The following is a 17,500-nucleotide window of genomic DNA, read 5'->3' as shown; positions in this document are numbered from 1 at the left end:
CGGAAAATCCCAGTGGAACAGAGTCACCACCGGCTCAACCTGGAGCTCCTTTAACCGGCCGATCAAGCGCCGGTAATGCTCCACTCCGGCCGGGTTGGGATTCTCCGTCGCGTCTCCATTCGGGAAAAGACGAGTCCAGGAGAGAGAAAAGGAGTAGAAGTTCACTCCCAAATCCTGAACTGACTTCAAATCCTCTTCCCATCGGAGATAACTATCACTGGTGCGGGGATGATGTGTGAAACGATCCCACACGGACTCGCCCTTCCCATCCGCATCCCAGGATCCTTCAGTCGGGAACGCCGAGGTCCCGACGCCCCAGAGAAACTCGCTGGGAAACGCTCCCGTCTGCAGGAACGTCTGGTTCAGGGGCTGGAGCCACAGCTGGGACGCTTTATGATCCACACCACACAAAACCAGCGCTGGGATTAAAGAGAGACACACGGATGAGACTCGCAACATCCTGAGCAAACTATCGGAGCATGAATGCAGCCGGAGAACTGAAGAAAAGCATCGTTGGGGAGAGTGAAGGTGAAGCGCATTGAGATCCGTGCGTAAACACCGGAGATCTCGGAGTGCAGGAAGACGGACCTCGGATCAATGATTAACATGAACTCTGATCCTCTCATGACTTACAGCGCCTGAGAGAGAGAGAGAGAGAGAGAGAGAGAGAGAGAGAGAGAGAGAGAGAGAGAGAGAGAGAGAGAGAGAGAGAGAGAGAGAGAGAGAGAAGGATGTTTTATCTGGTGTTGATTTCATTTGGCTTTTACTGAAACGGATGGGTTCCTGTAAACACTGAACACACACTTTTCATTTTCACAAGCCATATCTCAAACTCTTCATTAAGCAAGACTAAACAAGTTTATTAAGCAATAAACAATATTTGCACCTTTTGCATAAACTTCACAAAATTATAGATTGGTTAAAAATTACACTCTAAAAAATGCTGGGTTGTTTCAACCCAAATTTGGGTCAAATATGGACAAACCCAAATGTTGGGTTAAAAATGTAATTAAAAAATGTACAGTTGAAAGTGAAAGTTGAAGTTGGGTTAAAATTTTAAATTACATTTTTAACCCAACATTTGGGTTTGTCCATATTTAACCCAAATTTGGGTTGAAACAACCCAGCATTTTTTAGAGTGTATGCACAATAAAAGTAAATATCAAACAATAAGAAAAATGTATATTTACCTTTATTTTTCTTCGTGTTCTTCACACATCACGTGCCATATTTCATCTCAAACTCTTCATTAACCAAGACTAAAGAACATTTTCAAAAGTGTAAATTTAATTTTAAAGACCAATCTTGCAAGCTTGTTATATATCATGAATCCTAAATGCATGCAATTAAACAATATTTGCACCTTTTGCATAGACTTATTATAAAATAAATATCAAACAATAAAAAAAAGTGATATTTACCTTTATTTTTCTTCGTTTTCTTCACACATCGACTAAAGTTTATAGCCTAAAGGGTAAAATTGTTAGTAATGATGGAAACAGACATAATTTGTGAAAACAATGACACAATAAATATAGAAATAGCTAGATTATTAGTTATCTATTTTATATTATTATAGTTTATCATTTTATATTATTATAGAATCAAAAATGTAATTGAAAATATTGGTCAGGGATGAAGAAAATCATGCAAAGCCTTTGAAAATAAATTATATAATCCAAATCTCGGGTTGAAATATGTTAGTTTTCATAAAAGTGCATGTGCTTTGAAAAACACCCCTAGTTATGAGCATGAGATGTTCGCTAAGAATAACTCTCAATCTCTCCATCATCACGAGCAATGCTTTGATTTCAGCCTGTCACTGAATGAAGAACAGCTTTAATATGAAGAGCTGTGTTACGTCACGTGTCTTCAACACCAGACCGGAAGACGATCAGAACAACAACAGCGCGCGCTGAAGGCCACAGTAAACTGCGCTTTACACGCAGGGTTGAAGATCAAACTCAATTAAAGTCAATGGCAGTTTCAGGACAGGTGACTCTAGTTTTACGAGGGCAGAAACGCCTCGACCTGCGTGTGATTGTGTTTCGAGACACACTCTGATGCCCAAAGGAGCGTTTGATTAGATCAGGTGACTGATAATACAGGATGCTGAAGGAAAACAACAGAGAAAACAACACACACACACAGAAAACATGTCGAGAGATGACTTCCTGCAGCACCCCGACTCAATACAACAGCTCTAGTTATAATAAACATTGGTTAAAATAGTAAATCGTTAAGTTATTTGTTCACGGAGCACAAAAACTATTTCCCATAATTACATATAATTAACGTCAGGAGCACGTCGTCGCCTCGTGCTGTAAAATACTTCAAATCATTTGATAAAAGACGGTCAAATAAAATATTATGGTTCCTTAGTCACACACACACACACTCAGGCTGGATGGTGTTGGTGAATAATTAACACTTAACAGTATTTGCTGAGTCTGAGGTAAATAAAGTGCTTTATATAACTGAACCTCACAGCATTATCAGTCCTCATGACTGCATGCTTCATGTTTGTTCAAAGAGGATTTCTCTTATGATCAGCTTTCTTAAAATATATTTATATTAGTTTTTTTTTTTTTTTTTTTTTTCTTATCACAATAAACAAAGACGTCTGACAAATAGGCTACTGTCACTTTAAGAGCGAATGCACCGATCTAATACACTTATGCTGATACACATGCGTTTACTTTCTCAACTGTTTACTTTCACTTAAAGAGCATATTGCAGGTTAAAAAAAAATCTAAATTAATATATAACCTTGTATGAAAATACCATATGAAAAGGTAATGCAGGATTTAAAATGTTTTAAAACGACATAAGGGCACTAATTTAGTAGATAAAGTGAGCGTTTCTTGGACTGCTCGTAAAAACGGCTTTTTTTTCAACATCGCGTCATTTTACGTCACGCTAGGGAGCCTCAGCCTCGGCTCAGTGCAGAGTAGGCTGGCGTTCAGTGAGAGCGGCCGTGAGTCAGTGTGTTTTCGGTAGTTTTTGTATTTCAATCTATCATCGTCATGGTAAATTATTGTGTTTGTGGAGGTTGCAAAAACTCCGGCCTGTCAGGACATCGAGTCCACAGGTTTCCATAACAAGAAAAAGGACGGTGTTGTAAATCTTTCGTGCCTGGTGCGGTGTGTGCAGGTGAAGAGACGGGATTTCTCTTCCGCATCGGCTTCGAGAACCGCGGTCGTGTGTAGCTTTCACTTCAGATCGTATGTAGCGTTCACTTCAGATCGTGTGTAGCGTTCACTTCAGATCGTGTGTAGCGTTCACTTCAGATCGTATGTAGCGTTCACTTCAGATCGTGTGTAGCTTTCACTTCAGATCGTATGTAGCGTTCACTTCAGATCGTGTGTAGCTTTCACTTCAGATCGTATGTAGCGTTCACTTCAGATCGTGTGTAGCGTTCACTTCAGATCGTATGTAGCGTTCACTTCAGATCGTATGTAGCGTTCACTTCAGATCGTGTGTAGCGTTCACTTCAGATCGTGTGTAGCGTTCACTTCAGATCGTGTGTAGCGTTCACTTCAGATCGTGTGTAGCGTTCACTTCAGATCGTGTGTAGCGTTCACTTCAGATCGTGTGTAGCGTTCACTTCAGATCGTGTGTAGCGTTCACTTCAGATCGGAGGATTATCATCCCGGCGATATGATGGAGTTCAACATGGGATGCCGAAGCAAGAATATTGATCGTCGTATACTGTACCAATGGCATCAAATAGTGTGATATAGGTAGTCATGCCTTAAATAGAGGCAACTTGTAATTGAAAAACAAAATTACTAGGTTGATTAAATATTCAAATCTTTAATTTTCTGTTTATGTTATAACCCAGATGAAAAATATGTTTTAAAAATGTACTTGAGTATGTTTTTAGTAACTTACAATAGAAATATACTCAAGTATAGTTTTTATACATTTAATAGTATACATCTACCCTAAACATACTAATGTCTGCTGGCCTGATATACGATGGTAATAATCTGTACAATATTGTGAGCACAGTGTATATCGTTAGCGAACGTGTATATCTATAAGCACGTCTCTCACCAAGACACCTGTCCTGTTCTCCACTGGTTCTCACACCACAACTCATGGTGTCTCTGACCGTTCTGTCTGACATTAATCCTGGCCTGTCCTGTTCTCTCGGCAGCATAGCAGGCTCATAATTGTATGGCTGTGGTCCGTCATGTAAGTACTTCCTCAGCGTCCGAAATGTCTTTGCGATCCATTGTTTTCCTGTTGTCTGAATCGACCGCTCTCCCGCCGTTACATCACGCCCGCCACGCCCATTTTCAGACGCGGAAGTAAAATTTTCTCACAAAAACGACTCCAGAAGCTTCTGTAGCGTATTTATAAGAATATTTTAAAGAAAATCTAGTTCCTACATTATTTTTCTATACATTGACTCGTTGGGTCCTCTAACCTGCAATATGCCCTTTAAGGCATTACTGACTATATTTACTGGGATATTCGCAATTTTTTTACATCATTTTGTGTGAATTTGTCCGCTCGAGTGCAAGACGTGAAAGAGAGCTCAGTTTAGTGTTTGCGATCGGCTTCAGATGTGTGTGCACAACACAGCGCCTAGGTTCGGGTTACTTGCATTTAGCACTAGGCGAGAGTTAATTTTAGGCTCTGGGCAGAATTATATATCTTTTCTGATATTGAGATATCTCTCATCAATTGCCCACCCTCAAGTTGTTCCGAACTTGTATGAGTAAATGACAGAATTTTTATTTTTGGGTGAACTATCCCTTTAAATCAGCTGAGGAAGCAAACAAATCCTCTGCTGGTCAAATATGGTACTGCAAAAAAAAAAAGACTTTTTGACATTCATATATGTAAACGCCTTCATGCAACACAGAACGTGCACTAGAACAAACTCACTGTGACACGAATGCTTTCTCTGATGGATAAACTTTAAGACGCTTGCCTACAAATTCAAATTATTCCTGCCATATGAAGCTCCATCTGTCAGTCAATAACTGTGACTGTCGGTAAGTGTCTGCCGTTTAGAGAAGTGAAACAGCCGGAAAAGCAGAAGTGCAGCAACATCATTAAAATATGATCAACAGTTTCATAAGATGGTGATCAACCAAGTGTAAGCTAACCTCCACAGCGGACGGGTAAGAGAAATATCATCTATCTATCTATCTATCTATCTATCTATCTATCTATCTATCTATCTATCTATCTATCTATCTATCTATCTATCTATCTATTTTTCTATCTATCTATCTATCTATCTATCTATCTATCTATCTATCTATCTATCTATCTATCTATCTATCTATCTATCTATTTTTCTATCTATCTATCTATCTATCTATCTATCTATCTATCTATCTATCTATCTATCTATCTATCTATCTATCTATCTATCTATCTATCTATCGTTTAAATGTAATTTGTCTCACAGTAAAAGTAGCAGAAACTGCAGAAAAGCCTAATTTTACATTGAAAAAAACTCTTTTTTTTCAGTAAATTAAAAATACTGCTACTATAACCACAATGCAAACTAATGCTAGGGACTTAAGTAAAAGTGAAAACTGTGATAAGTCAATAATGCGGTTGACTTAAAATAGGAAATGAAAATTACATATTTTTCTCCCTCAGATTCACTCGTGTCAGAAAGATGACGGCGTCGGGCTGGTGGTTGGTGTGTGTGTATGTCACGTGTTTCCACCCATCTCTCAATCTGGCCATTAAGAGGATCATAGTGAATTATTCATCTCAAAACCTGTCCTCGGTTCCTCCCGGCCTGAACCCGTCTACAGAAGACCTGGACCTGTCGCTTAACCGCATCCAAATGCTGAGCGGCAAAGACTTCAGCACAACACCACGACTCCATTCCCTCAATCTGTCCTGGAATACGCTGGAAAACATACACGCGGACACATTCAACTCAACACCGGCTTTGGAAATCTTGGACCTGTCGCACAACAAACTCCAGAATCTCTCGGATCAACCGTATCTGTTTAACACGGGAAATCTTCAGTTCTTAGACTTGTCATCCAACATGTTTTCCGTCATGGCACTAGGGAAGGAATTTTCTACCTTGAAACGCCTGCAATGGCTCGGCCTGAGTGCAATATCAATCAGCAACAAAGACTTCACTCACATTGCTAGTCTTACCTTGAAAACGCTCTTTATTAATACCGACAAACTCCAGATGTACGAGGAGAGGAGTTTAATGGATGTGCATGCGGAGAAAGCCATCATCGCCTTTTCCAACAGTAACCACGATATTGCAATCGCTGGTGATGTTCTTGCATCGTTTAGAGAGGTCGAATTCACTAAAGTGGACCGTGAGATGAAGGTTCTCCAGGAGATACGCCGTCGGGGAACGGTACGCACCGTTAGCCTGGAAATCTCCACGGTTGAAACCACATGGGAAGTTCTGACAAGCTGTGTAAACACTATATTTACTTCTGTCATTCAACGGCTTTCCTTTTCTGACCTAACCATGACGAACATGGCAAAGGGCAGCCAAGTGTCCTCAAGCCGCGTACTGGACTCCTTCTCTGCAAGACGAGCGTCCGTAACCCAATTCCTCTTCGACCAAACGATTCTCTACGACTTCTTCATAAACATGCCAGCGAGGAACGTCAGTTTCACCCAAACGCCAATCATCTTTATGACCTGTCCTTGGACTGTTAGCAAGATCGAGGCGTTGGACTTGTCCGATTGCGCTCTTACGGAAAAAATCTTCTCTATTGGTCCGGACAAGGAATGCGATACACTTACAAACCTGGAAAACCTGGTTTTAAGAGGCAACAACCTGAAACATCTCGGACCACTGACCTCAAGAATCAATCTCATGATCTCGCTGAAATACGTCGATCTCAGTCAGAACACGCTTAGCTATTCTCAGGAGCAAGGCAAGTGCGTTTGGCCTCGCAACGTCGTCCACGTGGACTTCTCCTCCAATGGGTTTGACCAGAGCGTCTTCAAGTGTTTGCCCGATTCCATACGCATCTTAAACCTCCGGAATAACCGAGTGACCTTAGTCCCGACAGATGTTCGTGTGTTGGAAAACTTAAGCGTTTTAGACCTCACGGATAACCGCTTGCTCGACCTTCCCACATGTCAAGCATTCCCAAACCTCCACAAGCTCCTGTTAAGGTCAAACTCCCTCCATTCGCCGTTCCCGGACTCCCTCAAGACTTGCCAACATCTTAAAGATCTCGACTTGAGCCGTAACCCCTTCATCTGCACGTGTGCCTTGCGTGAATTCGCGGCTCTTATCAATAACCGAGCGACACACGCCAATAGCGTGACTCTTGGCCACTGGCCGGAAGGATATCAATGCAGTTACCCAGAATCCCGAAGCAACACAATGCTCAAAGACTTCTACCTTCCCGAGATATCCTGCGACGGCTGGATTCTTGCTATTACTATTCTAATCCCGACAATCGCTTTGATAGTTGCCGTCAGCCTTCTTTGCCACCGCCTGGACGTGCCCTGGTACCTCAAGATGATTTGGAAATGGACAAGCGCCAAGAAACACGCAATAACCTCCAGAAAGAAGGCGGAGGATATGAAGGAGTTGCACTTTCATGCGTTCGTATCGTACAGCCAACGAAACGCCGAATGGGTCAAAGCTCAATTTCTCCCCAAGCTGGAAGGCGAGTGTGGGTTGCGAGTGTGTCACCACGAGCGGGACTTCATCCCGGGGAAAACGATCGTTCAGAACATCCTCCGATGCATCGAGCAAAGCAGAAAGTGCGTGTTTGTTCTCTCGTCTCACTTCGTCCAGAGCGAATGGTGCCACTACGAGCTTTACTTCGCCAATCACCAACGGGTAATGCAAGGGATGGATAGCATTATCCTCATTCTGCTCGAACCTCTGCCGTCATATCTCATTCCCTCAAAGTATTACCAGCTCAAGGCCATGATGTCCAGACGCACATATCTCGAGTGGCCGCAAGAAGGAGCCAAGCAGAAGCTGTTTTGGGCAAATCTTAGAGCGTCTCTGCAGGCCAACCTTCCCATTCACTCGGAGAGAGAAGAAGAGTGATCTAACAAATGAATTTCATTGATATTGTCAAGCGGACATTCATTTAGAAACAAGACAATAGTCTAAAATCAAGATACAGTCAAACCTAAATGTATTCAGACCCCTTCAACATTTCTCACATTATCACAGCTTATTCGCTATAGTTTAGAAAATGGCAATAAAATATGACAAGAACTCTTTGACTGGTTTTGTCCGTCCTTCTGTTAGACTCTCACACATGAATTATGTTGAATATCTGTCAGATGTTAAACTTAACTACACAATTAGAGAATACCAGTTTAGCTCGACCAGTGACCAAGCAATGCTTCATGTTGTTCAGTGTGTGTGAAAAGAGCATTAGCAATTACAGAAAACACACTTCAGCAAAACATCATCAGCTCAAAGTGGAGGAATCATGTTTGCTCCCAAATTTTTATACATTTTACTGGTATGAAGAATTATTGGGTGTAATATGTCACAGTGTACTTTATTTTGCTCTCCTCACTTACATAAATGAACTACAGTGTCCTGCACACACTAGTAAGAATATCACAAATTAAATCTGGTTTTTCAATTATTTTTGGTTTGACTGTGTTTCTAACTTTAGTTCACCCATTTACCTGGATACTATGACTTATAGATCTGGTATATGGAGTGGTTTAACAAACTAAATAAATATATAATGGAATTATTAAATAAGCCATTGGATGTTGCAAAAAATATTTAAAGTATGAGCATTCAATTTCTATACTCAAAAACAAAGCAATTATTTAGACCTCGTCCTCTAGACTTTGTGTGAAAGTGAAAATATTAATTTTTAACGTAAATTTCATGTTGTTGTTTCTATTTTCATATATAATGTTGACATTTCTGGTCACGTTTTGTGTTACATTTCATGCCAAATTTGGGAATATATGTATTTATTGCAACATTTCACTATGCATTTAATTAATTTGTGATATATTGATTAGTTTTATATCATCTGCATCAAGGTGTACTTCATATTTCATGATTTTAAGGCATATTTCATGTCCTTTTTCATTTAACATGAAAAGCTAAATTTATTTATAAAGCATATATGTATTTTTGCATAATCACAATTTTGCATTTTAATTTAGTCTGTATAGTCATTACGTACTAGAAAAGTCATGTGCATTAATAAAATCTTAAAAATGAATGGGCATTTTTTTTTATAAGAATATACATTTTACTGATCATGCCAAGCTCTAAAATATTTGATCAGGTGGAATTTTAGAGTACAAAATATTTTTTACCAATCCGTATCTTTAATCCTTTTGCAGTGAATCACAAACAACTGGAGAAGTCATGCAAATCCATTGGTTAAAGTCCCCCTGTGGTGAAAATCCAGCTTTTAATGTTGTTTATGTGTATATGTGGTGTTTTTAATATATAAATCATGTGTAAGTTCATAAGTCGACAGCATTGCTGAGTATTTTCTGCTTAAAACTGCAGTGAACCAAAGACAGTCTCAAAAACACGGTTTGAAATCGCTGGTGTTTCTGACGTCACAAACGACCTTGTAACCAATCAGATCAACGTGTGATCGTCAACCAGTGGATCTCTGAGCTGAGGGAGTGAGTGGAGGCGGGGCTCATTTGCATATTCATAGAAACGCGAATACTAAATGAGGCAAGGGTGTCGAATTACATTCAAAGATATTTTGAAGCCCATTTTAAATGTCATTATTTTGGTGATCAAAGATGAGTTTTAAGGGATAATATGATTGACTACAGGGGGACTTTAAACGAGCGTGACGCTTATAGATTCCTAAATCCGAAATTTGAGAGCCACTGATTTAAAAGCTATTAGAAAGATTAGTGCCTAAGAAACAAAAGACATCGTGAGATTAAATTGTGGACCTTTGGGAAAGACTACATGAATGTCTAGTAATGAATGGCCTGAAACAGGTTAGAGCAGATCATTAATGAAAAATCTCAGTATACAACTAGAGAAACACTGTTTTATTTATCATGAGCTGCCAGCAAACATTATATCGCACAAAACACAGTTCATGAAGTATTGTACAACAATGCAATATAAAAAAACATAAATTTAACAGTACTATCTCCATTTACAGACAGAGAACATGGAAATGCTGAATCTTTTTTATCGTTAATACCTCAAATAAAACACTGGATGTGACTTTAAAGATGTCTTATGTCCTCTTACATTATAAGAATGTGAAGTGACGAAGCAGAACTGATACACACGAGTCGCTCAGGGTAATGACTGGATGAGGATGATCTTTTCATTAATGCAGAAACGATGAAGCACAGTGAACAGGTTTTCTCCACACCGCGACACCTGACGCTCCATCGCCAGCCGGAAATCCTCTTTCACGCCTTTGGTGATTCCTCGAGTTACGGTGTGATGTCTATGAAAACAGACACACGGCATGTGAAGACACACACAGCTGATATGGGTCTCAAAGTACAGAAAGAACTAATGAAACAGCAGTTTCTCCACATTCAGAGCGATAAGAGCTGTGCACAGCTCGTCCAACAACACACTGGACACACACACACACACAAATACTGTGGCAGAAAGTACATATAAGGGTGAACCTCACAAAGAAAGTCTGGCTCATATTCCATGCCAAACAAAACTTCTTTTTGAAGATCGACTAACAATTGTATTGATTACATCGTTACACCAGTAGGTGGCGACAAGTGACTGTTAAAGATGTATTTGTCATTGAATCATTCACTCAGGAGATTTGATAAAAACGCGGATTCGTCTAGGACTGAAACAAGTGAAATATTTGAGTGAGTCATTGAATCATTCACTCAAGATATTCATTCAAAAACGCAGATTTGTCCAGTACTGAAACAAGTGAAATATTTATGAGTGAGTCGTTGAATCATTCACTCAAGAGATTCGTTCAAAAACGCAGATTCATCCAGTACTGAAACAAGTGAAATATTTATGAGTGAGTCATTGAATCATTCACTCAAGAAAATTGTTCAAAAATGCGGATTCATCCAGTACTGAAACAAGTGAAATATTTGAGTGAGTCATTGAATCACTCACTCAGGAGATTCGTTCAAAAACGCGGATTCATCCAGTACTGAAACAAGTGAAATATTTATGAGTGAGTCGTTGAATCATTCACTCAAGAGATTCGTTCAAAAACGCAGATTCATCCAGTACTGAAACAAGTGAAATATTTATTAATGTGAGTCATTGAATCATTCACTCAAGAAAATTGTTCAAAAATGCGGATTCATCCAGTACTGAAACAAGTGAAATATTTGAGTGAGTCATTGAATCACTCACTCAGGAGATTCGTTCAAAAACGCGGATTCATCCAGTACTGAAACAAGTGAAATATTTATGAGTCATTGAATCATTCACTCCAGAGATTCGTTCAAAAACGCGGATTCGTCCAGTACTGAAACAAGTGAAATATTTATGAGTGAGTCATTGAATCATTCACTCAAGAGATTCGTTCAAAAACGCAGATTTGTCCAGTACTGAAACAAGTGAAATATTTATGAGTGAGTCGTTGAATCATTTACTCAAGAGATTCGTTCAAAAACGCAGATTCATCCAGTACTGAAACAAGTGAAATATTTATGAGTCATTGAATCATTCACTCAAGAGATTCGTTCAAAACGAGGATTCGTCCAGTGCTGAAAAAAGGTGAAATATTTATGAGTGAGTCATTGAATCATTCACTCAAGAGATTCGTTTAAAAACGTGGATTCATCCAGTACTGAAACAAGTGAAATATTTGAGTGAGTCATTGAATCATTCACTCAAGAGATTCGTTAAAAAAAACACGGATTCGTCTAGTACTGAAACAAGTGAAATATTTGAGTCATTGAATCATTCCTTCAAACAGATTTTTTAAAATAATTTATTTAGATTAACTAAACATTTTAGATTTTTATTTTGTTAAGTTGCTTAGAATCGTGATCTCAATTTATCCAGAATCGTGCAGCTCTAATTTCACTTGTTTATATAAAAATATCAATTTATATAAAAATATATTTTGCATTTCAATAATGAGAATCAGACTTTTTCCACATTCTGTCAGGAAAATGATGCAAATGGATTGTTTTTCATTATGCATTATTAATTTCTTTCGATCCTCGGGGTGAAATATGACCCAGACGTTTCTTGACATTTCCTGTGAGATTCACTCATAAAATGTAAAACGCTGATATTCAATGAAAACAACAAACACAATGTCGTCAAACAAACAAAAGAACGTTCTTCAAAGACTTCACAGCCATTTGAGTAAAACACAAAGAAAAGGAGCCGTATGAGAACGGGAACAATCTTGCAAAATGAAAATGCTTGAACAGAATGAAAACCCAGTGAAAAGAACGAAAAGGAGAATGTAAACGCATGAGCAGGCTGGGAGGAGTTTGGGGGCGGGGTTTCGATGAAGGGGGCGGGGTACCTGTCAGCCTTCTGAGCCCCTGGAAGCATCAGGGTGTTTAACTCCGCCCCCAGGGCGGGGCTAGGGTTCCTACGGACAGCAAACACCATTTCATCAGCACCTCGAGTGACGGGGCTGAACTCAAACGCACCGCCAGCTCTACCACAGCTTACATTCACACTCCCACAGCCCAACCAGCGCCTCGTCAGGAGATATGACACGCCTCTCTGAAATGCTTGGTTCTGATTGGTCAGTCGCAACATTCCGAGGCCAGTTATTGGCCGGTAATGAACAGCAATGCTTCTTTAATGTTTCTCGTATCCCACCGCAGATGAACACACTCTCTCTCTCTCTCTCTCTCTCGCTCTCTCTCTCTCTCGTTTAATTAAACGCAGCCTCAGTTATCGACTCTATTTACAGTAAAATCAAACCGGCGGACATCAGTATTATTGTAGGCCTACGGTAACAGTGTTGAAGTGTTCGTCTTCTTGCCAGAACGACGATCTGGCAACTTTACACTTAATACATAAATAATGACATGATCAGTAATGAAATATTGATTTGAGAAGAAACTTTTTTTTAAATCGTATACGGTTTTAAAACAGTTTCTCCTTAAATCAATATTTCATTATTGATCATGTCATTATTTATGTGGTGAAAAGCCATTATACGAAAAGTGAGACATTATCGCCTAATATTTTGTTTCTAATGATCTACTGTATTGAAAATAATAATGAAAATGTAAAAAACATTACTTTTTTTAGCTAAAACTCAAATAAAAACAAATAAAATTGTATTATTAAAAATGAATTCATAAAAATATAGACAACGTATAAAAATTAGACAACAAAAACACCCAACAAAATTACAAAAATAATTAGCTTAAAATAACCGAGGGACACTTTTCTTCCAGCCTATTTTAATAATAAATGATAAATGTAATGATAAATCGCTACATTATTCCACATAACAGTACAGTTCTTGCTTCATTTCAAATCGGACATGATTGGTTAAAAAAAAACACTGATTTATCCAGTGAAGTGTTTATGAGCGAGTCATTGAATCATTCACACAAGGGATTCTCTTTTGCTTCATTTCAAATTGGACATGATTGGAAAGTAATACTGTATGATTTATATTTTTAAGTCTTTTATTTCGATTCCCGACCCTAAACAGACCTCAGCTTCATTACAGAGCTTGCGATGCGACACAATATCAGACACAGCCCATAAAACTGATCACAAATGCCTTCAAAAAGCATCTGGAGAGGATAACGAGCCAATCAGAAAGCAGGGTAAGGAAAACTCGCTAATGGTTGTTCATCGTAATCGCAGCCGATTCATTATGTCCAAAACAAAAGGAGAGAGGAAGCAGAAAGGAGGGAGAGACCTCAGATGATCACGGTCATCATTTCCAGTTCTAACGGCTGATGTGTGTGATGTGGGCGGGACTTACTTGATAAGCATCCCCTGATTGGGCAGCAGCTCCAGCTGGACACGCCCACCTTCTGTTGTACGGAGGTAAGCGAACTCTTCTAACATGTCAATATCTAGTAAAGCTGGTCAAGGACAAACATTCTCATGAAAATACATTCGTTCTGAATTATGACTGGAATTATTACTTTAATGATGGATAGACCTTATGTAGCCCCGCCCCTTTTCCGCGCTGAGCTCATTGTCTTTTGACATCCGGTCTGTATTTTCACAGCGATCTTGCGTAGTTATGAATGAACGGCTCGTTTAAAAAATTCCCAAGGTCCAAGGTGTTAAGACATATGCTTTACAATGCTTATCATAAACATTACAATGCTCATGATAACTTTCGTTAGCTCTACAATAAGTAAATCAACTTCACCAGCTAATTACACCTAGACAGCGATGCCATAGAAATATACAGAGCGACCGCAAAAACAATATTCTAAAGATGGCGGCGCCCTCGTTTCTCTGGTGCATAAGGTCTATAGATGCACTTTTATGATGGATAGATGCACTTTTATAATGGACAGATGCACTTTTATGATGGACAGATGCACTTTTATGATGGATGGATGCACTTTTATGATGGATGGATGCACTTTTATGATGGATGGATGCACTTTTATAATGGACAGATGCACTTTTATGATGGACAGATGCACTTTTATGATGGATGGATGCACTTTTATGATGGATGGATGCACTTTTATCATGGATAGATGCACTTTTATGATGGATGGATGCACTTTTATGATGGATGGATGCACTTTTATGATGGATGGATGCACTTTTATCATGGATAAATGCACTTTTATGATGGATGGATGCACTTTTATCATGGATAAATGCACTTTTATGATGGATGGATGCACTTTTATGATGGATGGATGCACTTTTATGATGAATGGATGCACTTTTATGATGGACAGATGCACTTTTATGATGGACAGATGCACTTTTATGATGGATGGATGCACTTTTATGATGGATGGATGCACTTTTATGATGGACAGATGCACTTTTATCATGGATAGATGCACTTTTATGATGGATGGATGCACTTTTATGATGGATGGATGCACTTTTATGATGGATGGATGCACTTTTATCATGGATAGATGCACTTTTATGATGGATGGATGCACTTTTATGATGGATGGATGCACTTTTATGATGGATGGATGCACTTTTATGATGGATGGATGCACTTTTATGATGGATAGATGCACTTTTATGATGGATGGATGCACTTTTATGATGGATGGATGCACTTTTATGATGGATGGATGCACTTTTATGATGGACAGATGCACTTTTATGATGGATAGATGCACTTTTATGATGATAGATGCACTTTTATGATGGATAGATGCACTTTTATGATGGACAGATGCACTTTTATGATGGATGGATGCACTTTTATGATGGACAGATGCACTTTTATGATGGATGGATGCACTTTAATGATGGACAGATGCACTTTTATGATGGATAGATGCACTTTTTTATGATGGATGGATGCATTTTTATGATGGATAGATGCACTTTTATGATGGATAGATGCACTTTTATGATGGATGGATGCACTTTTATGATGGATGGATGCACTTTTATCATGGACAGATGCACTTTTATGATGGATAGATGCACTTTTATGATGGATGGATGCATTTTTATGATGGATGGATGCATTTTTATGATGGATAGATGCACTTTTATGATGGATAGATGCACTTTTATGATGGATAGATGCACTTTTATGATGGATGGATGCACTTTTATGATAGATAGATGCACTTTTATGATGGACAGATGCACCTTTATGATGGATAGATGCACTTTTATGATGGATGGATGCACTTTTATGATGGATAGATGCACTTTTATGATGGATGGATGCACTTTTATGATGGATGGATGCACTTTTATCATGGACAGATGCACTTTTATGATGGATAGATGCACTTTTATGATGGATGGATGCATTTTTATGATGGATAGATGCACTTTTATGATGGATAGATGCACTTTTGTGATGGATAGATGCACTTTTATGATGGATAGATGCACTTTTATGATGGATAGATGCACTTTTATGATAGATAGATACACTTTTATGATGGATGGATGCACTTTTATCATGGACAGATGCACTTTTATGATGGATAGATGCACTTTTATGATGGATAGATGCACTTTTATCATGGACAGATGCACTTTTATGATGGATAGATGCACTTTTATGATGGATGGATGCACTTTTATGATGGATGGATGCACTTTTATCATGGACAGATGCACTTTTATGATGGATAGATGCACTTTTATGATGGATGGATGCATTTTTATGATGGATAGATGCACTTTTATGATGGATAGATGCACTTTTATGATGGATGGATGCACTTTTATCATGGACAGATGCACTTTTATGATGGATAGATGCACTTTTATGATGGATGGATGCATTTTTATGATGGATGGATGCATTTTTATGATGGATAGATGCACTTTTATGATGGATAGATGCACTTTTATGATGGATAGATGCACTTTTATGATGGATGGATGCACTTTTATGATAGATAGATGCACTTTTATGATGGATGGATGCAATTTTATGATGGACAGATGCACCTTTATGATGGATAGATGCACTTTTATGATGGACAGATGCACTTTTATGATGGACAGATGCACTTTTATGATGGACAGATGCACTTTTATGTTTCAAAGGAAGAAAAAGTAATTCACTGCCATTATAAAGCTTGGAAGAGCCAGGACATTTTATAATATAACTCAGATTGTCTTCGTCTGAAAGAAGAATGTCATATACACCTAGGATGACTTCAGGGTGAGTAATTCATGGGCTAATTTGCATTTTTGTGTGAACTTTCCCTTTAAAACGATTGTTTAAACATGAAGGATACTGGTGACATAGTTGAAAAAGTTCTCGTATTGGAAACTGCCCTGCTGACAGATCTTATCCACCGCCTTCAGGAAGAGATTCTCACCCTGTGGCCAATCGTGTTGCAGGAGAACGATCACATGACCAAGAGCGAGGTCATCTCTGTTGTCTGTGAAAGCCCTCAGCTTAAAGAGAGACAAAACACGTTAAGCGTAAACCGAATCTGATTCAAATGTTGAGCTGTGAGGTGAGATGTGCAGATCTGGTACCTTGAAACACGCCAGCATCAGCTGCAGACAGAAGGGCAGGATGGATTTACTGGTGCAGGGGACGAGCCTCAGATCATTACCTGTGGAGAGAGAGGAGTGAGTGAGTGAGTGAGAGAGAGAGTGAGTGAGAGAGTGAGAGAGAGAGTGAGAGAGTGAGTGAGTGAGTGAGTGAGTGAGTGAGTGAGTGAGTGAGTGAGTGAGTGAGTGAGTGAGTGAGTGAGAGAGTGAGGGAGTGAGTGAGGGAGTGAGTGAGTGAGTGAGTGAGTGAGTGAGTGAGTGAGAGAGTGAGGGAGTGAGTGAGGGAGTGAGTGAGTGAGTGAGTGAGAGAGTGAGTGAGTGAGAGAGAGAGAGTGAGTGAGTGAGTGAGAGAGTGAGTGAGAGAGTGAGAGAGAGAGTGAGAGAGTGAGAGAGAGTGAGTGAGTGTGTGTG

General features: G+C 39.1%; 3 protein-coding genes across 4 annotated transcripts in view; 1 reads left to right on the top strand and 2 right to left on the bottom strand.

Annotated features, from left to right (window-relative positions):
• klb (klotho beta) overlaps positions 1 to 5,716 on the bottom strand; it is an 18,823-nt gene extending 13,107 nt beyond the window's left edge. The window contains exons 1-2 of the mRNA XM_056244252.1: positions 5,635 to 5,716; positions 1 to 638 (exon numbers count right to left, since the gene is read on the bottom strand). The exon at positions 1 to 638 is cut by the window's left edge and continues 228 nt beyond it. Of these exons, the coding sequence (XP_056100227.1) occupies positions 1 to 459 (459 nt within the window). The 5' untranslated portion in view covers positions 460 to 638; positions 5,635 to 5,716. The remainder of the gene's footprint in view (positions 639 to 5,634) is intronic.
• On the top strand, positions 5,648 to 8,074 carry tlr1 (toll-like receptor 1). The gene has a single exon (XM_056244232.1). The coding sequence runs from the start codon at positions 5,648 to 5,650 to the stop codon at positions 8,030 to 8,032; it is 2,385 nt and encodes a 794-aa protein (XP_056100207.1). The 3' UTR covers positions 8,033 to 8,074.
• A 2,149-nt stretch (positions 8,075 to 10,223) lies between these two features.
• The window catches only part of ints10 (integrator complex subunit 10), a 27,929-nt gene continuing 20,652 nt past the window's right edge, over positions 10,224 to 17,500 (bottom strand). The window contains exons 14-18 of one of the 2 annotated variants that reach the window (XM_056244233.1): positions 17,072 to 17,151; positions 16,825 to 16,987; positions 13,875 to 13,968; positions 12,441 to 12,509; positions 10,224 to 10,406 (exon numbers count right to left, since the gene is read on the bottom strand). In XM_056244233.1, coding sequence (XP_056100208.1) covers positions 10,250 to 10,406; positions 12,441 to 12,509; positions 13,875 to 13,968; positions 16,825 to 16,987; positions 17,072 to 17,151 — 563 coding nt within the window. In that variant the 3' untranslated portion in view covers positions 10,224 to 10,249. The remainder of the gene's footprint in view (positions 10,407 to 12,440; positions 12,510 to 13,874; positions 13,969 to 16,824; positions 16,988 to 17,071; positions 17,152 to 17,500) is intronic. The other variant, XM_056244234.1, reaches the window with a different exon arrangement.

The sequence above is a fragment of the Rhinichthys klamathensis genome, unplaced genomic scaffold, assembly GCF_029890125.1.
Source record: "Rhinichthys klamathensis goyatoka isolate OS25496 unplaced genomic scaffold, OSU_Roscu_1.1 h1tg000947l_1, whole genome shotgun sequence".
Classification (NCBI taxonomy): domain Eukaryota; kingdom Metazoa; phylum Chordata; class Actinopteri; order Cypriniformes; family Leuciscidae; genus Rhinichthys; species Rhinichthys klamathensis.
Note: the sequence above shows the minus strand (reverse complement) of the source record. Positions and strands in the feature narration are given on the sequence as shown.

Bases quoted from the DNA above. Each gene is read 5' to 3' on its own strand.
- tlr1 (XM_056244232.1), top strand. From the start codon at position 5,648: ATGACGGCGTCGGGCTGGTGGTTGGTGTGTGTGTATGTCACGTGTTTC.